At 43.5% G+C, this 18,907-nt stretch overlaps 1 protein-coding gene across 1 annotated transcript in view; it reads right to left on the bottom strand.

Moving 5' to 3' along the window:
- HPSE2 (heparanase 2 (inactive)) overlaps positions 1-18,907 on the bottom strand; it is a 277,616-nt gene that overhangs the window by 5,438 nt on the left and 253,271 nt on the right. The window contains exon 9 of the mRNA XM_017502836.2: positions 17,760-17,906. Coding sequence (XP_017358325.1) covers positions 17,760-17,906 — 147 coding nt within the window. The remainder of the gene's footprint in view (positions 1-17,759; positions 17,907-18,907) is intronic.

The raw sequence follows: 18,907 nt of genomic DNA, 5'->3' as shown, positions 1-18,907 counted from the left end.
TTTTTTTTGAGACGGAGTCTCTCTCTGTCACCAGGCTGGAGTGCAGTGGTGCCATCTTGGCTCACGGCAACTTCCACCTCCCGGGTTCAAACGATTCTCCTGCCTCAGCCTCCCCAATAGCTGGGATTACAGGCGTCCACCACCATGCCAGGCTAGTTTTTGTATTTTTAGTAGAGACAGGGTTTCATAATATTGGCCAGGCTGGTTTTGAACTCCTAATCTTGTGATCTGCCCGCCTTGGCCTCCCAAAGTGCTGGGATTATAGGCACGAGCCACCACAACCGGCCAGAAAATATTTTTCAGATGTAAATGCTAGTCAGCAGTTTTGGGATTAAAATATTAGTTCATTTAAAACTGTTCTCTAATTCCCAATATATTTTTTTTGGTGGGGAGGGAGGTATCATGTTCTTTTTAAGAAATAGATTTTGGAAGGACGATTACTGTAATGTGGGAAGGCCAGGACATTTGTTGACATTTAAAAGGAACCCACATGCTTGAAGAGGCCAAACCCCCCGTGCCCTAGTATAACCAAATTAAATGACTTGCAGTTTTGCTTCTGAGTCGTTGTGTGTGGTGCTCCCTCCAGCTGTCCTCCTCTGCCAGCCTAAGTGTAATGATCCTTGCAGAGTCTGTGCAGGTGTTGCCTCCTCTGGAGAACCTTCTCTGACCCTTAGGGTGGGTTTGGAGCCCCACTTGTGGGCTCTCTCAGCAACCCAAAGTCAGTTATAACTGTGGTCCTTATTGTAGTGAGTTACTTGTTTGATCCCTCACTGGGCTATGAATCCTCAGCGTCTAAAGAGCTGCTTGGCACATAGTAGGGACTAAATATTTCCTGAATAAGTGAATGGGCTTTTGAGGCTCTTTTGCATTATTTCTGATCTTCCTGGGTTGAGTTTCTCTAGCTCTAAAGAGGCTCCCTGGAGGTTTGCTGAGTGTGTTTACAGATTTCATTAATGTGCCAATTACTCTTGCTCTGGTGGCTTGTGGAGATGTTAGATAAGATCTGAATTATCACTGGTTCTCCCAGTCACTCACTAGATACCTTATCCCAACCTGACATGAGACCATTGATCATTGTTAATGCTTTCCATCTTTAAATAAGATCTATGTGACCATCTCTCAGCTAAGTGAACATAAGTTAATTTTGTGAATAAGGTTTTGTGAGACCTTGAGTCCTCATATGTCCTTATCTACAAAGTCCCTTCATTATAAAGATGGGCCATGTGCTTTATCACTTCCATTCTATTCTTCCTGCTTATATTTTTCTTTTAACATTTATCTTGTTATCAGCAAAGTCATATCATGCTAAATATAACAATAATCTTTCATTTATGTACATTGAACAGCTTGTAAGCTTGTAAACATAATCACATTAACAACAAAATTCATCAATTATGCAGCACTATTTATGCAAAAGGCACTATGCTATGATTTATTTTGACTGTCTCATTTAGTTCTTACAACAACTGAGGCAGGTGTTAGCATTACCGTATTACAGATGAGCAAATCAAAGTTTAGAGGGGTCTAAAACTCACCTAGATCACACAGCCAATGAGTGGCAGAGCTGAGATTTGCACTGATGCCCTTAACCACAGCCCTATCTGGCCTCCCTTGTCACATGTGATTGCTAAAGAGCCCCAGGAGATACACGGGCCAGTATTACTATTATTGCGACTTTACTGTGGGGACAAGGTTAGAGAGGTGAAGTGGCCTGGGCAAGGTCATATGGCTAATAAGTGGCTAAGCTAGGTCTCAGATTCTGGCCTCCTGACCACCGCTTTCTGCTATTTCATTTGTTTCTCCAATTCCAGCTGGTGTTCACCAGGATTGTGTTTCTTTCTTTGAAAACCGTCCTTATCATATTTTCATCGTATTCTGATACCTCCTAACTGGCCTATGACTTTTCAAACCAAATGTTGTATGATCCAGCCTAAGTTGAACTATTTCTCTTAATTCCCTAGTTTGCCTGAACTGCTGAGGGTGTTTAAATTATCCAAATATTAGGACAACTGCATTTTATCACCATCTGTTTTTACAAAGTCTGAGTTACTTTCCAATTCCTAAACTTGTTTTATTAACTTTGAATGTTATTTAAAATGGGATTCAATGTGTCAATTTGGAGTCAAGCCCTCTGCTCCCCAGGTCTCCATGGGAGCCCCGTGGCCCGGTCACTCCCCCGCTACCCTCCGCCCACCTGTCTACAGTCTTTGGTCTTCATGTTTTATCACCATTCTCGATAGCCATGGATATTTAAGCAAAGTTTCAACTGTTCTGAGATGTCAGGGAAGCAAGTCTAATGAGCATGTCCTCTTTCTTTTTTTTCTGAAATGGAGTGTCACTCTGCAGCCCAGGCTGGAGTGCAGTGATGGGATCTTGGGTCACTGCAACCTCTACCTCCCAGGTCCCGGTTTAAGCAATTCTCCTGCCTCAGCCTCCTGAGCAGCTGGGATTATAGGCGCACACCCACCATGTGTCCAGCTAATTTTTTTTTAGTAGAGATCGTGTTTCGCCATGTTGGCTAAGCTGGTCTTGAATGCCTGACCTTGTGACCTTCCCCCCTCAGCCTCCCAAAGTGCTGGGATTACAGGCATGAGCCACTGCACCCGGCTGAGTATGTCTTTTTTAAAGCTTGAAGATAATTTACCGGACTCCAGTGGAGCCAGGAGGATCTTTAGCGGGGAATTATGTTTTATCAGGAGCAGCCTTTGGAACTGGAGTGTAGTTCAGGCTGGCATATTTGGGGACCTTGAGTGGGAGGTGAAGAGACTTAAAATCGGTTCTGTCTCAGTCACTTTCAGAACATTTGCCTTCTCTGAGCCTAGTTTCTCAAACTGTAAGGTGAGGGTCGATAGAGCAAATGAACCCTAAAATCCCTTCTGACTTAACCATTTTTCAGGTGGGTAGCCTGTGACTAACAGGTAGCCTGAGGCAAAGTTTAATGCCAAACCCAGAGTGATCCTGCATAAACAAAAATCTGACCATGACATTCACCTGTCTAAATATTCAGTGACTTCCCACTGATCTTAAAACGTTGCCTGAAGCCTCCATGCACAGGCCCTATTATCTACTTCTCCAGCCGCAGAGGCTTACTCTAGCTCCTGCCCATTCCAGCTCCCTTCCTCTCACCCCCTTTCACTCTATAGGCCACTTCTCCAACCGCGCCTAAGTGCAGGGTTTTGCACATGGTTTCCCTCTACCTGGATCCTTCTCCAGACACCCTCCTCCTCCCTTCCAGCTTCCTTCTCCTGGATCATACTTGCCCTTCAAGTCAGGGGTGCTCCCACAGGACCCAGTAGTACTTGGGTCTCAGCTCCCGCCACACAGTATTGTGATGGCTAAGCTAACTGCCTGTCAGTCTCTCCACTAGATAGGAAGCCCATGTGTCTTACTCATCCTTCACCCTCCTGTCCACCCACTCACACAGGAGGCGTTAATAAAAGCCACCTTGGATATAAACAGGTGGGCAAAAGAACCACTACCTAGAAGGAAAGACACTGAACTGGAAGGCCAGAAACTCGTTTTAGTCCAGACTTGGGACATGAAATGTGCAGGTCTAGGTATGTGACCAGCCGCTTCTGGTCTCACTTTCTGTATTGTTAAATGATGAGAGAGAGGGAGAGAGGGAAGCGGGAGAGAAATGAGGAGGGACAGGGGAGAGAATGAGTCTGTGTGTTTGTATGGGTCTGCGCCTGCTTATCAGCATCCTTTCCTCCAGTGTGCTCTCCTAAGGACCGCTAGAGGTCACTCTTGTTCTACACAACGGTGCCAGGATCGTCTACTTCGCGGTGGCTCCCAGGAAGCCGGAACGCGTCCGCCTGCCTCCAAATCCCGCACTCCGGTCCGGGGAAGGCCGGCAGATGTACCCCGCGCTTGGCTTCCCGGAGGAACAAATCACAGAATCAATCAAATCCCAACAAGAACCTCGTTGCGGTCCCGTTGGCAGGGGTCCCACCTGGAATGTGGCCTAATATTAAGGAAACGTGCGAGGCCAGGCTGCAATTCCTGCAGGGGTGCCGGCTTCCCGGCCAGCGTGCAGAGAGGGGGGTCCCGGCGCAGGTGCGGGGTCTTCGGCGCCCGCATGACTTGGCGCCGGGCTCTCCCGGGGTCTGGGTCCCCGGCCGCCCCTAGGGTCGGCCCCGCACCTGTTTGTGCTTTGCAGGCCCGCAGGCCCACTCGCTGAGTGAGGAAGCTGGTATGTGCAGCTGCCCTGCCCTTCTCCAGGTCAGGGGCAGGTTAGAGCCCGGAGGGGCCCCAGCCAGGTTTGAGGACAGAAGGGCTTTGCTTCCCTTTCCTGCTCGGTGGGGAGACGGTGCATCTGGGGCAGCTTGGACAGGAAGTTCGTCTGAAATTGCCTTGAGTGATGGATACCACGCTGAGGAAGGCTGCTCAGGAGTGGCCCCTGCAGGTAGTGTCGCCTGGTCCCCCATGTCCGGCTCAGGGAAAGGCTCTAAGTGGTCATGACCTTCTCTGGGGGGACTCCCACTCCTCAGGAGTCACGGGGAGGATTACTTCCTTTCAAGTGTGTCCTGAACTTGTCTTCTATGTGCTTTTTGCTCTCCTTAGAATCTGGTGGAATCTCTCACACGCCTGTTCTTCCCTCCAGGCCCCGTCAGAGGTAGCATCCTGCTTGGGACCTTACCTGGTAAGACAGCTGGAAGGGAGAGTGGCACATTATCTGCATCTCCTTTTTAGTGTCCCTTTCAGCCTTATTTTATCTGTATCCTTGGGCCATTTGTCTGCTACTGACTTGTTTTCATTTGGTAATTTTCAGTAGTATGCGGCTCAGTGCCTTCTTGTCTGTGGTAGCTGTGTAGTTAACACTTGCTGAGCTCTGCTCTATCAACTGCACTAGTAGTCATGCCTGGTTCTATGTGCCAGTTCCAATCTCTTCCTCCACTGTTGTTCAAGAGAGAGGACTGTGAGGGATAGAGAAAGAAAATGGGGAAAATAGTTTCCTGTTCCCTTGCCCTTCCAACAGACTACATCCTATTTGAAGTTCCTGGTCCCTGAGACATTTTGAGGCTGAGAAGATTACTTGCCCTCCATGCCACCCTCTGAGGGACACACTGAAATGGTGAGGAATTTTGATCTAGCTTCTGTATCACTGATCAGAGAAAATACTAGGACTCCTTTGTACAAGCAAAGCTGCGGGTTTTATAGGCAAGTTGTTAGGGATATAGGCTTTTCCTGGATGTAGTGTGGTTTTGGGGTCAGGATTTGATCTGTATTCTATCCAAGTCTGTATAATAGTGATCCAAACCATAATGGCTTCTACCATGTGTTCCTAATGGCTTAAAATAATTTAGCACACTTGGCAGACAAGATGAGAGCCTGACTAAGGAACCTGGATTTATACTGATATTGTTAACTCCCAGCAGATGAGAGAATCATCTGGGGGAAGTTTAGAAAGAAAATTTGATCCTGCAGCCATCTCAAAGCTCCATGTCATAGGCATATCACACTCAAACCACAGGACACAATAGGAACCAGCTATAAAAACCATGGAGACTTCAGCATGTGGTTAACTATGTCCCCTTCCCATTGCAAAGAATTGGCGCCATCATCATCAACATTAACAAGTGGTGTTTAAGGGGCATTATTCATAGTTCCACTGTTCTTTTCGTTGTACAAATTAAATTACAACAGACTTAATCTAAGACAGAAAACACTGAAATATGCAAATGTCTGCCCAGACACACCGTAATAAACACATTACACAAAGAGCAGGAAGGAAGGAAAATCAGGCTTAGTCTGGATTTCAAGGTCTTCTGCTGTCTGGCCTTAATATGTGTTTGTGGACTTTCCTCTTGCCCCACAAAGCATCCTGTATTCCAGTCACATGAGATGATTTGCCACCTCCCAAACAAAATGTGCCTTGAACTTGTGTACTTCCAAATCTGTAGTCAGCTCATCCTGGTGCTGGAAGTTGCCTTCCCTACAGCCTTTCCTAGAAGTATGCACATCCTTCCACCTCCAGCTCCACGGCCTTCAGCCCTGAGGACTTTCCAGATTCCCAAGTCAGAATTCATCTCTCTCTTTCTCAAAATCCTATCTCCTATATTTACCCTTATGTGGTCTGTTTTGTCTCCGAGCTAATGAATGCTCTGTGGAGAGGGATGAGGTTTCCTCAGCCCTAATTGTGTGGAGGTAGAGGAGACATTGTGGGGATTTGCATGCCCTTTACAGCAGTCTACAGGTGAAGATAGGTAGGAAGGCACGTGTGTGTATGCACACATGTTAACACACGTTTTAAACATGTTTAGTTATGTTTAACACACATGTGAAATCAAAGAGATAAATACCTGTTTTATTAGCTTTTGACGAAGTATTCCCCATGATATCAGGTGTACTGGTATACTCTCAAAAGGGAAAAGATGTCTCAGGTGGCACAGGCTCTGTTCCAGGTGCCACAGATTTCAAAGTGCAAAGTGTTGGGTGACTCTGAATCATCGTTGCAAGGGTAAGCAGGGAAGTGCTAGTCTGCACCAGTATTGCTGGTGTTTGGCAGTGGGTCCACAGTTTAATGCTCCAGGCCCCTTGTCTGGAATGAGCCACATCCTGCCCTGGCCTTCCTGATGCTTAGCAGCCAAAGAAACACCAGTTTGGGGCCCAGGCCCCACTATACAGCGAAGCTGGATTAGAACTTTTCAGTTCCTTAAAGCTTACATTCGTCCATCACCAAATCATAGCCTCTGAAAGGCACAGGGAAAGAAGACAAGGGCCGTTTCTTCTCAGTCTGCCAGAACTGCCTACATTTTCTGATGCTCTGCCTCTCACTTTAGAATCAACTGTTTAGAAATATGTTAGCTCTACCCTAACACATCCATTTACAGGTGTTTCGCCTAGGTTATCAGACAGAATAGAAATCCCTGCCTGCAGCGAGGGTCCCTAAGTGAGTGGAGGTGAAGAGGGGAGACCACAGCCTTAATGGACAGCTATGCAGAGAGTTTCCAGCTGCTGGGAATGAGCCGGAGGAAAAATCTGAATCTGAGAACAAATATAAAACTCTCGGAAAATAACAGTGAAAAGCCTAGATTCCTAAACATCTTGGCTTAGGATGTCAAGTTGCTGTCAAATATAAAAGCATTTTATAATCCTCTAATCGGCAAAGTGATCTCCACATTAATAATCTGGAGTTAAAACAAAACAAACAATAAACCCTTTGGGAGGCTAGCACTCATCCTTCCACTAAGTCATAGAGAACTCCCCGGGGCTCATGGCATGTTCACACCTTTGGCAAAATGGCGTGGCGCCTGAATGAAGAATATAATCTGGGAAAAATTGAAGATGCAAATCAGCTGGGATCTTGTTCTAGCAGTTTATAGAGGGACTGTGGTTCTCAACCTTGACCACATATTTGAATCACCTGGGGAGCTTTAACAAATACTGATGCCTGGGTCTCAGCACAGAGATTTTGGTTTAATTGGTTTGTGGTGTGGCTTGGGCATTGGGGTTTTTAAAGCTCCCCAGGTAATCGGAAGTGTAGCCAGTGTTGAACACCACGGGTAGAAGATGGGGTGAGTATGGGGGTGGAGGGGCCGCAGCCGCAGATATCTTTCTAACCATTACATTCTGAATTTATTTGTAATAAAAAGGGATTTTCTTACTTTTTGAGTGCCACGTCACGAGGCTATATATATTTTTTTAACCTAAAAGGAAGATGTGAACTTTCCAAAGACAAGTTTTTTTTGCTGCATAGACTGAAGTGAGGCTTTTTGCTATTTCAGTAGAACTGCTTCACTGAATGTCTTGCCCCTCCCGCTTGTACCTCAGTGGGGTGATTATGCTCCTTGGTGTACCAGGGATATTTATGTGTAGCACTTTACAGGATAACTTAGGAAACAAATCAGATGAAGCATCAGCACTGATAACCAACTCTGTTTCATGAACACTGAAAAGAAAAACGTTTTTCTTTTCTCGAAAGTTAATTTCTATAAAATCATTTTGATTTTTCTTAAGTTCTAAACTATATTGCAGAGAGCTCCTTATAGACAAAAAGTGGTTCAAGTTCTCTTCAGGCAAGAGGAACCACGGGAATGAAGAATGTGTCATTCAGTATCCTCACTGTAGTTTTCAGATATGTATATACTTATTTATGTAGATAACACTGGTTACATCCACTATCTCTTCATGAGCCACAAAACACCCACAAATTAGCACAAGGGCTAACAGAATCCAAACTCCTCTGGGTTTCAGTGAGTAAGCTTGCATTAACAAGATTTGTGAGGCTCATTTCTCTACATATTTTCTTTCTTTTTTTCTATATACTGCCTCAGAACCTTAAGTATAAGTATTTCTATAAATATATATACGTATATGTATATATATTTATATTTCTGCTTTTTACAGTGTCTATTTCGGCCTTTCTGAACTGGGCACTAACCTGAATGTTAGTGTTTAGAATAAGTACCACTTTCCTGTTCGCTCACAGGCAGCTCGTAAATCTCCCTGATCTCAGGCACTTTCTTGCCATTCGGTGCTCTCAGCCTCTGCAGCTTGTCTTTCCTGCTGAGGGGCTCTGAAAGGCCTTTCAAAAGGGCTGCAGCTGATGTGGCTGATCTGCACCAGCAGGGCCTTTTGCTCCAGGTCAAAGATGTTTCCATTCTAAGTCTTGCTTTATAAAAAATTATCCTATTTTTTCATGATATTTTAACATCTGAGGCCCTGCAGGAGTTAACAGCTTTCCTCACATGCTCTCAGCCTGAACGTCACAGGTACTGAGGCGCCTTACCTCTTACCATGCATGAAAACAGATCTTGAGTGAATAAATAAATGAATATGAGTGAAACAAAAAAGAAACTGGAAGAAAATAAAGATGCATATTGACCTCATTTCAAGAATAAAAATTTATACACATATAAGTAGAATGGAAGAAAGTACAAGGTAAACATATTTAACTATGTAAAAAGGGAATACTTCTGTATGTCAACATAATACCCGACTATTATATAGTTAGAAAAATAGCAAATAAAATATTAGAGGAAATATTTCAATACATATGATAGCAAAGGGGGAAACTGCCCTATACCTGTATTAGAGCAAACTTAATAAAACAGATTAATACCCCAATAGAAAAATAAGCAAAGGACATAGAAAATTCATAAAAGCAATACAATACTAACATATGAAAACTCTTCAGTCTCATTAATGCTCAAAGAATAGAAATTAACATAAGAATACTATTTTTTTATTATGAAGTCAGCAAAGATGTAAAAAATGTTACTATACTGTGTTGGTGAGATGAATTGTAATAACACAATGTTCATATTTCCTCCTACATCTCAGACCTCTTCAACAAAGTTTGGATGAGGTGAGAAAATTGAAAGGTGACCAGGCATGATGGCTCATGCCTATAGTCCTAGCACTCTGGGAGGCCAAGGCGAGTGGATCACCTGAGGTCAGGAGTTTGAGACTAGCCTGGCCAACATGGTGAAACCCTGTCTCGACTAAAAGTATACAAATTAGCCAGGTGTGGTGGCATAGGTCTGTAGTCTCGGCTACTTGGAAGGCTGAGGCAGAAGAATCCCTTGAACCGGGTAGGCAGAGGTTGCAGTGAGCCAAGATGGTGCCACTGCATTCCAGCCTGGGCGACAGAGTAATAATGTGTCTCAAAAAAACAACAAAAAAACAAAACAAGCAAACAAAAAACCCAGAAAATTGAAAGGTTAATCCTGTGAGATAAGATCCTAAAACTCAATGGATTCAAGGTGAGCAATGTGAACACCAAGTCATTTGAGGAATGGTTGAAGGATTTGAGAGTGCTTAGCTTGGAGACTAGAATTTTTAGGGTAGATATATACAAAAATTGAAAAGAAGGTATATATTTTATCTTTTTACTTTTTCCAAAGCAAGAGTAGAAAGGGCAAGAAAATACCCTTTGGTCTAATACATGGAGATTCTTTCCTACAATCAGAGGTGTCTAGTCCTAGCATGAGCCAATTCCTGGGACGAGCCATCCCATCAAACAAGCTGAAAAGCTTTATTGTCGGGAATGATATAGAAGAAACCTCTTGACCCACACGAGTTCTTTGAAATGTTTCCTTTATAAAGCCATCTTTTACTAACCACAGAACTTTCATAGAATGGTTTATTTTTAAAAGAAACTAATTTAAATGATCCCAGGCAAGTGAAGATAATGGAGACCTGCAGGGAGTATATCTGGTTGTTCAGGGTTCAAAAAGTCTAGGTACCAACTAATATCAGCAGTAGAGAACTGAAATACTTTAAATGTCTTGAGGCTGCTGGGATAAATGAACAAAGGGCCTACTGGTCCCAGAAAACAAGTCTTCATGTTTTGTTTTTGAGTGTCTGAGTCTTGGTATTGAATTAACGGGGTTAAGGTTTTACCCAAAGGTTCCTTTACCTGGTCTATCCAGACACTAAACACGGTGCTTCCAGGTATCATTCCAGAGATTGTGGGGGGTCAGGTGGTGGCCAGTCTAGCCCTCAGGACTTTTCACATTAGCCAAGCTCTGAATCCAGAGATGAAATATCATAATATGATCTGGTCTGTTCCAACAGGGACATGAAGATATTTTTAAAGTCTTAGCACCTGGGAGTTGAGTATTTTCAGAACCATTCTGTTTGGTTAACATCAAATGACACCTCTCTAAAGGCATGCAGTTAGATGCCAATGTTTTTCTTTGATATAGGATTTAATGAGGGTGAAATCAAAGCAAAAGTTATATCCCAGAGAGATGGAAAAAATGAGCAGTATGTGGAAAAAGAAAAAAAAAAGATGTTCATTTCTTCACAGAATAGGCAATAAGATTCTTGGTTCATAGGAGCCTTGAGATTCTTTTCAGCTAAAATCATGGCAGCTAAAGGAGAGGCTCATGCAGATATGAAATTTCAACATTAATATGGAACCTATTAGCCCCAGAGCAGAAATACTTTACATGTCTATTGTGGCACCGCCTACAGGCTGCTTCCTGTTAGTTGTTTGCTTCTAGTAACAGAGATGAGCTCCTTTAGGAGATTCTTCTGAGCTCCTTTAGGAGATTCTGAGATTCATCTCAGAATTGCCTCCCCAACAACCCCAAAACACCCCACATTAAATAGCTCTTGAAAGCCAGGTGAGGATATGGCCTAGCAATAGAAAGATCAAGGGACATTCTGATCTGAAACACATTCACATTGAACTTTACATTCAGAATTTCCCCCTAATTTGTCTACTTGGAACTCTTGAGTACTTACAGCTATGGGACCACAATTCTTTTAACGTTTTAGTCAGTCATTGCAAATTAGATCACTGAAGAGGAGGAAGTTCTGTCTGGCACAAAGTAGGATCAATAAAAGTTGATGAATGGATGAAGGGATATACTTTCCAGTTTCCTTGGGAAGTCTCCCCTGTTGGCGTAGTTCCCTCAGAAATATAGCTCTGAGAATGGGCTCCATTAGGTGTGAGGGAATTGGAGGTGCCTGTGTATATGGGGTTGGAATAGAATATATTGATACTGATTTTTATATACCTCAAACAAATCTGGAGTCATTGCTGGTATTTAATAATCCCTTTGTGTGAGAAGAACATAATAAAAACAGAAGGGAATTCCCCAGTTTTGCTGGAAAAAAATGTGCTTTTACTAGAATTCTGTGATTGGGAGACAGTCTTAGAAGTAGCTCAGAGAAGAACGTTTAAAAGGGTCGGAGGCTGGGCATGGGGGCTCATGCTTGTAATCCAGCAGTTTGGGAGGCAGAGGCAGGCGGATCACTTGAGTTCAGAGTTTCCGACCAGCCTGGCTAACATGGTGAAACCCTATCTGTTCTAAAAATAAATTAGCCGGGCATGGTGGCACACGCCTATAGTCCCAACTGCTTGGGAGGCTGAGGCGGGAGAATTGCTTGAACCTGGGAGGCAGAAGTTGGAGTGAGCTAAGATCACGCCACTGCACTCCAGTGGGTGACAGGGTGGGACTCTGTCTCAAAAAAAAAAAAATCTTAATTTTGGATTTGTGAAGAACAGTTAATGAAACTGGCGTGAATTAAGCCTGAAGGAGAAAAATTCTGGGTAATCTAATACTCTTCAAATATATTCATTCTATAAAGAGCCTACGATGAAATGAACCCAGACGATATCACGACAGAGTTCATTTATCCATACTGTATCTTTATCTTATGTAATTGTAATTTTATATTACTGGACTGTAGCACATTGTTGAAAAAAGTGCACTAGAGTAAGGGTCAGGAGAACTGGATGCTAGGGAATTCTAGCTTTGTCACTTGCTAGTTGTGTGACTCTTGAATAAGTAACTTAATGCTTTGAGACTCAGTGTGTTCGACTCTAAAATGGAAGGGAGGCAAGAATTATTTGATATGCTTCATGGTTCTATCAGAAGGTTAAATGAGATGATGGCTATTAAAAGTTCTTCATTATCTATAAAGTTGCAGCCATAGATACAGTGGGCCCTGGTGTTCTTATAAAATTAACTGTTCAGACAGGATTGAAATTGTAGTCACCCCTTTCTAAGAGGTCTTTAAATGTGGGGCATCCTTTGGTCCAGATGGCTTGGCCACAGGCTGAAGGCCGGGGAAAAGAGCCAGATCACCTCCCAGTGTCACTCCGCCTCAAGATTCTTAGCATCTGCTGGTTCCCTCAGGTCAGTGTGTCAGAACAGAATAGCCAATATGATGAAAGTTCCATCCTTGTTTCCTAATTTTTGGAGTATTTTCCCTTCAAATGGAATTGAACAAGGCACATAAGGAAGAACGCTGGGATCTGACCTAACACCTGTTCTTGATTTGCTTTTTCTCTGGGAAGGTAAGTCCCTTTGATTTTAGATATCAGTTGGCTTGTTAGGCCAAACTTCATGTTGGTTCTCTGTTGAGAGACATTGGCGATATTTATCAGGTACAAATGATTCCCTCGAGCAGGGCTTCCTAATCCCTGGGCCATGGACCAATCCTGTTAGGAACAGGCTGGACTGCACAGCAGGAGGTGAGCAGTGGGTGAGCATTGCCACCTGAGCTCCGCCTCCTGTCAGATCAGCAGCATCATTAGACTCTCATAGGAGTGCAAACCATATTTGTGAACTGCACATCAAGGGATCTAGGTTGCCTGCTCCTTATGGGAATCTAATGCCTAATGATCTGAGGTGGAACAATTTCATTCCAAAACCACCCCCGAAGCCCCCGCAGTCTGTGGAAAAATTTGCATGAAATCAGTCCCTGGTGCTAAAAAGGTTGGGGACTGCTGCCCTAGAGGACAGTGGTTATTGCTTTGTGATCACACAAGGCAATGGGTAGATTCTGTGTTTTGCAGATGCCCCCAAAGTGCTCTTCTCAACTCTGACTTATCCAGAATGGGAACTATTGTTCTGGATGTGAATGGGGCCATCTTCTTCCCAGAAAGGTGAGAAGAGGGAACATGACAAGGAAGGAACTCACAGCTGGATTTGTTTCTGGAAAAAAAAAAAGAAACTAGCCAGATACTGTCACCACTTCCTCCAGTCTTAGAGCCTCTTTGTGTGGCCTTTTAGTGGCTTGAGGAAGCTACTTTGCTGGTGACCACTGAGAACACAAGCTCTAAAAGTGAAGAGGAAGGAGGGGGAATGGGGACCAGAAGAGAATAGAATTTCAGAGCTCAAAGGGAGGCTGTAATCTCTTGCCCAACCTCCCACTGAGGAGGGAATCCTAGAGCACCTCTGAGATGCCTGCTCACATTCTGATTAATAGGCTACCTCCGGAGAAAGCCTATCCTGACCTCAGTCAGACCAGGCAAGCCTTTAGAAAATGAGCTCATTTTGAAGTGAAATCTATCTCTTTTAAATTGCACTCCTTGGTGTTCTGTCATTTTGGAGTATTCTAGGCCAAATCTGTTTAATTTCACTTGGCAGTCCTCTGAAGAAAGTCCTCATGACTTACCTTAGTTTTCTCTTCTGAACTAAATTTCCCCATTTCCTTCAGCTATTCCCTGAAGACTATGTATTCCAGATGCAGAATACTCTTATTTGTGCACACTACAATTTTCTAAAACTTCTGTCCTATGGGCTAGAGAGCACCCACTTTGGGTCTGGTTCCTAGAATAAGAACAGTCTCTTATATAAGGAGTTGGGACTGAAGTAGAGGATCTCTTCATTCACTGAGATGGGAAACAAGAACCTTCTTGTGAATGTAGATGCCTAGACCATACCTGAATAGAGACCCCAAAGGTGCTTCCTGTGTGATACTTGACATAGCTTAGCTCTGAGTTCACATGGAGATGCCCTCTCAGATTTCAAATTTTCCCAGCCCCAATGGCAATTCTAAGAGAATGAGAATTACCCCATGTCCTTGAGCAAGCGAAGAGGTCTTCTGTCTTCTCCCTGCTCCTGAAACGCTAGACTAGAATACCCAACTGGTGGCTCGAATGGGGGGGGCACTGACTTGCTCTATCCCCTCTTCCTGGTTCCTCCAGACAGGAGCAATTACACATTCCTCTGCTCCCAGAACTTCCTATCCCCTTCTGAGCTAATACGGCTTCAGGCTGTAGCAAGGAACTAGCAGACATAGAATACAGAGTCTGGCCCCAGAGGCTTATAAAAGAAAGAGACACCAAAGGCTGAAATCACTTCTAGCATTTCCTTTCATCCCTTTCTGCACAGTCTGCTTCACTGAAATCACACCCTTCCTGTGAGACCCCCATCCCAGACCACTCAGCTCTTCAGTAGCTGCTGAAGAGAACACTAGACGTGGTCCTGAACATGTACACGACAGTCCCTGTCTGGCAGGTACAGTCCACCAAGGCACAGCCCAGGGTTGAACCAATGAGATCTAGAATAGGAGAGGTGATAAACTGGCAGTAATTTACAGGCAGAACAGATACAGAAGAATCAAGGGCCCAACGTTCCACAGTGAATTAGCGGCAGCATCAGGGGTTGGAATCCACTTCCCTTGAATTCCAATTCAAAACTCTCTAATCCAACATATGTAAAATTGTTATGTATGTATCTGTACTTACATTTTTAGATGTATGTGTATGCATGGGTGTGTGGAATTTGCATTTGTGGAAGGCTTTATTTCAACCATATTTTCCAAATTGATTCTCGCAATAATCTCATTTGACAGTTAAGGAAGCTCAGGTTTGATCACAAAAGTAAATGGTAGCATCTGAATTCAGATCCTCACCTTCTAATTCCAGTTCCAACGTTCTTCCAATTACCTGACATTATTATTTGAGCTTAGTCGATATTACCAAATGCTTCTTAAGGATCTCTGTAGAATTCTCTTTGTCCTTGTCCCTCTCCTACGTTTTTTTTTTGAGACAGAGTCTCGCTCTGTCACCCAGGCTGGAGTGCAGTGGCATGATCTCAGCTCACTGCAACCTCTGCCTCCCAGGTTCAAGCAATTCTCCTGTCTTGGCCTCCCAAGTAGCTGGGATTATAGGCACTTGCCACCACACCTGGATTTTTTTCGTGCAAAAGGGGTTTCACCATGTTGGCCAGGCTCATCTTGAACTCCTGACCTCAAGTAACCTGCCCGCCTCAGCCTTCCAAAGTCTTGAGATTAAAGGTGTGAGCCACTGCGCCTGGCTGGTCTCCTACATTCTTAACAAAGTTGTAACACAACTCCTCACCAGTACAGTGATGGCAGAAGTTGAACATAGCATATTGCTAGCCAGTGGGAGTCGTCCCTTCAGTCATCCTAAGGATAGGTATAGAAAGACAGGGGTTAAGGTATGGCCAGCTCCAAACACAGAGGAATCATCTTGGAGGCAGGGACACAGGGATGGGGTAATAGGTTTAGAGGCCTGCCTGCATCCTTGGTTGGAGGGAAAACAAACTCATGAAAAAAATGCTACCCTTGACTACCATCTTCTGTTTCATGCTTTTGCTTTTTTGTAATTCTTAGCATAAATTTTTATCATAATCCTAACAAATGTCTTGCCTACACATTATCTTAGAAGTCTGAAAACAATCCTCTTTGGAAGAACATTCTTAGGGAAAGCAGTTGTATCCTCCTTCCTTCCCAGTCAGCTGGAGTTCTGAGTTGAGGAAAAGGAAGACAGTGGACATTTACTGAGCATTTACTGTGTGTCAGGAGCTTTACACAGATGACCTCATTTACTTTGCTACACTAGAGAGGTTTCACAGATGAGGAAACTGACACTCACAGAGATGACATACTTGCCTAAAGACACGCAGCCAGCAAGTAGCAGAACAGGGATGGACACCTTGGCTTATTACACTAAAGCATTTGGCCAGTCCCCCTCCACACATTGCACACAGTCTTCCTGACACTGGGCAGGCTCAGCTCCTAAGCTCTTTGGTTCCAGAGGACCCTAACCAGAGGACCCTAATCACTGCTGTGGAGTCAGGCTTTCTGAAAGAAATGGCTTTGCAGATCATAATTTAATGGCAGCAGGAGATTTAAATCACTCATGGTCCTCAGAAAATCACACCCAGGACAAGAGTTTTCAAGCTGCACAGGATCTTACCAAATATACAACAACCCTTGAAATCTGAAGATTAGGAAACTGAGGCCGAAGCATTAGAATAAAATACTTTTCCCAGGTTATATGATTATTTAGTGGCAAAGCTGGAACCAGAACCAGGTCTCCTGCCTAGGATGAAGGCCAGAAATTCAGCACACTCATCACGAACTACTCAGAAGTGGAGAGAAAGGGGATAAAACACTCAAGAGAATCCTGCTGACATAGGTAGGATTGGGAAGAAAGAAAAGCAGAGGCAATGTACATGTAGCCAGAAAAAAGAGCCAGCCAGCATGTGAACCGAGACTGAAAATGAAGATCTAGGGTGGGCTAAAGAGACTCAGTAAGTGACTTCCCAGATTGCTTTTTGCTCCCATTGCAAATACAACTGGAAGCCAAATGCAAGCCACCAAGGTTGCAGTGAAACAGTGAATAATTATAGCACAAATATTTGTGGGCAGCTCTTGGAGTGCAAGCCACCTGCTCCAAGTTTACAGCTTTGTTAAACTTGGTAAACATTAAAAATGGAATGGGAATGCCTCCAGTCTGTACAGTATCCCAGATCCTTCCTGAGAGGCCTTGCTCAGGGAGCTGGGGTGGGCTTGCCCTTGACCAGGCCCTTCTCACTGTAGCCTAGCGTTGTTCTGTTCGTAGAGATCCATATTGTCAATAAGTCTCTAGCAGAGATTGAGGGAGGTAGAGAGTGTCACAGAATCATATATTTGTAGAGTTTTGAAGGGGCCCCAGAGCCCTCAGAATATAATGTCTGTCCCATTATTCAGATGAAGAAGCTGTGATGGAGCAATGATATGCTCAAGTTATAAAGTTAGGGGCAGGACAGACTCTTTATCTCTGAACTTTTGAGCACTAAACTCTTTGTTTAGTGCTCCTTCCTCCAAGCCCTATGAAGTTAATAGATGGTAACAATGAAGGAGTCATAGCATTACAGAATGTTACAGCTGCAAGGGACATGGTTCTCAATTACCAGGATTTTTGGTTGCTACATGACCATGGGACACTATTGGCATTTGCTGAGCAGGGGCCAAGGATACTAAACAGCTTACAATGTGATGGTCCTATATGATGAAGAATTATCTTGCTTAAATACCAAGAGTACCCTCCTTGAGAAATACTTTCTCCACCATTTGACTTAAAATTGAGGAATTGAAGATAGGGAGGGGCTTGAGCAGGTTCCCAAAAGGAGTCAGCAGCCACCTGACCCAGACCACTCTTTGTCCTACTCCATCCCACTGAGCCCTTGAGGGAATTAGTAGCAACCTTGGTGCCTTCAGCTCCCTGCTCCCTCAGCTCCTGCTGCACTTCCTCCTGAGCTATTTTCAGGTTGGGCACGTACTTGGACTTTAGGCCCTCCTGCCCATAGGGCTGAAGCAGGTACTGGTGAACGAGCTTGTCTCTGAGAGTCCCAGCCAGCTTGATTTTCTTTCTTGATCGATGCAAGTTGATGATAAAAAGTGTAATGGACCCACGGACGTAGTTGTGGCTGAGATCCAGAGAAAGAGAAAAGGGAAAGATGGAAACAAAGCGGTCAGTTAGAAGCTCCTAAATAATTTATAGACTGTACAAAATATGAACACCCCAGAAAATGGCACTTAAAAACTTGGCCACCATAAACCCTAAAAGACAGGAAGGCCTTGTTATTGTGGTTTCTTGCAAAGATGATAGCCACTTCCTGCCATACTTCTTTGATTTTTGTTTGTATTTATTGCAATGATTTTAGAAAATATAATGTATATATTTTATGGCATATATTACCATGGTATGAAAGTAAAACATGCTGATTGCAAAAAAGGAAAAATGATGAGAAACACAAAGAAGAAAAATAAAATTCCCCATAACCCTCATATCTTGAAATATGATAATATTTTGGCAAACATCCTTCCAGTATTTTTTAGTTTATTAATTCGACAAATATTTATTGAGTCCTTTGACACATTGTTACTCAGTATTACATAACTGGAATCACATTATTTACGGAGGCTTTTTTCCATTAATGAACATCTTAAACATATTCCCATGTCATTATATATTTTTCTACTTGTAGACGAATGCTAAACTTTTCAATCATAGAAGTGTAACATAATTCATTTAATCCCCTACTTTTGCAGTTCAAACAATTCATGTTTGAAAATTTTTGCCATTATAAATTATGTCATGAAGGGCTTCACTGCGTATAAACTTTTTGATTATTTCTGATGGATAAAGTCCTAGATATGGAATCATTAGTCCAAGGGAAACGCATGTTGTATGATTCCTCACCATATTTTCCAGTTCATTCCCAGCGATGCACCTCCCTGTGGGAAGATTTTTTTTTTTATTCCTGCTCTATTGAATAATCACGTGATTTGCTTTGTCCAGTGAAATGTCAGTGGACATGGTAAAACTTCTAGGCAGAAGCTTTAGGACTCAGCCTATCTTTTGCCATGTTTCATTTCCCTCTGCCAGTGTTGTCAGTTGAAAACTGACGATGTTCTTGGCAGAGTC

This window comes from Cebus imitator, unplaced genomic scaffold (assembly GCF_001604975.1).
Source record: "Cebus imitator isolate Cc_AM_T3 unplaced genomic scaffold, Cebus_imitator-1.0 Scaffold299, whole genome shotgun sequence".
In the NCBI taxonomy this organism is placed as follows: Eukaryota; Metazoa; Chordata; class Mammalia; order Primates; family Cebidae; genus Cebus; species Cebus imitator.
This window is presented reverse-complemented; position numbering and strand designations above follow the sequence as displayed.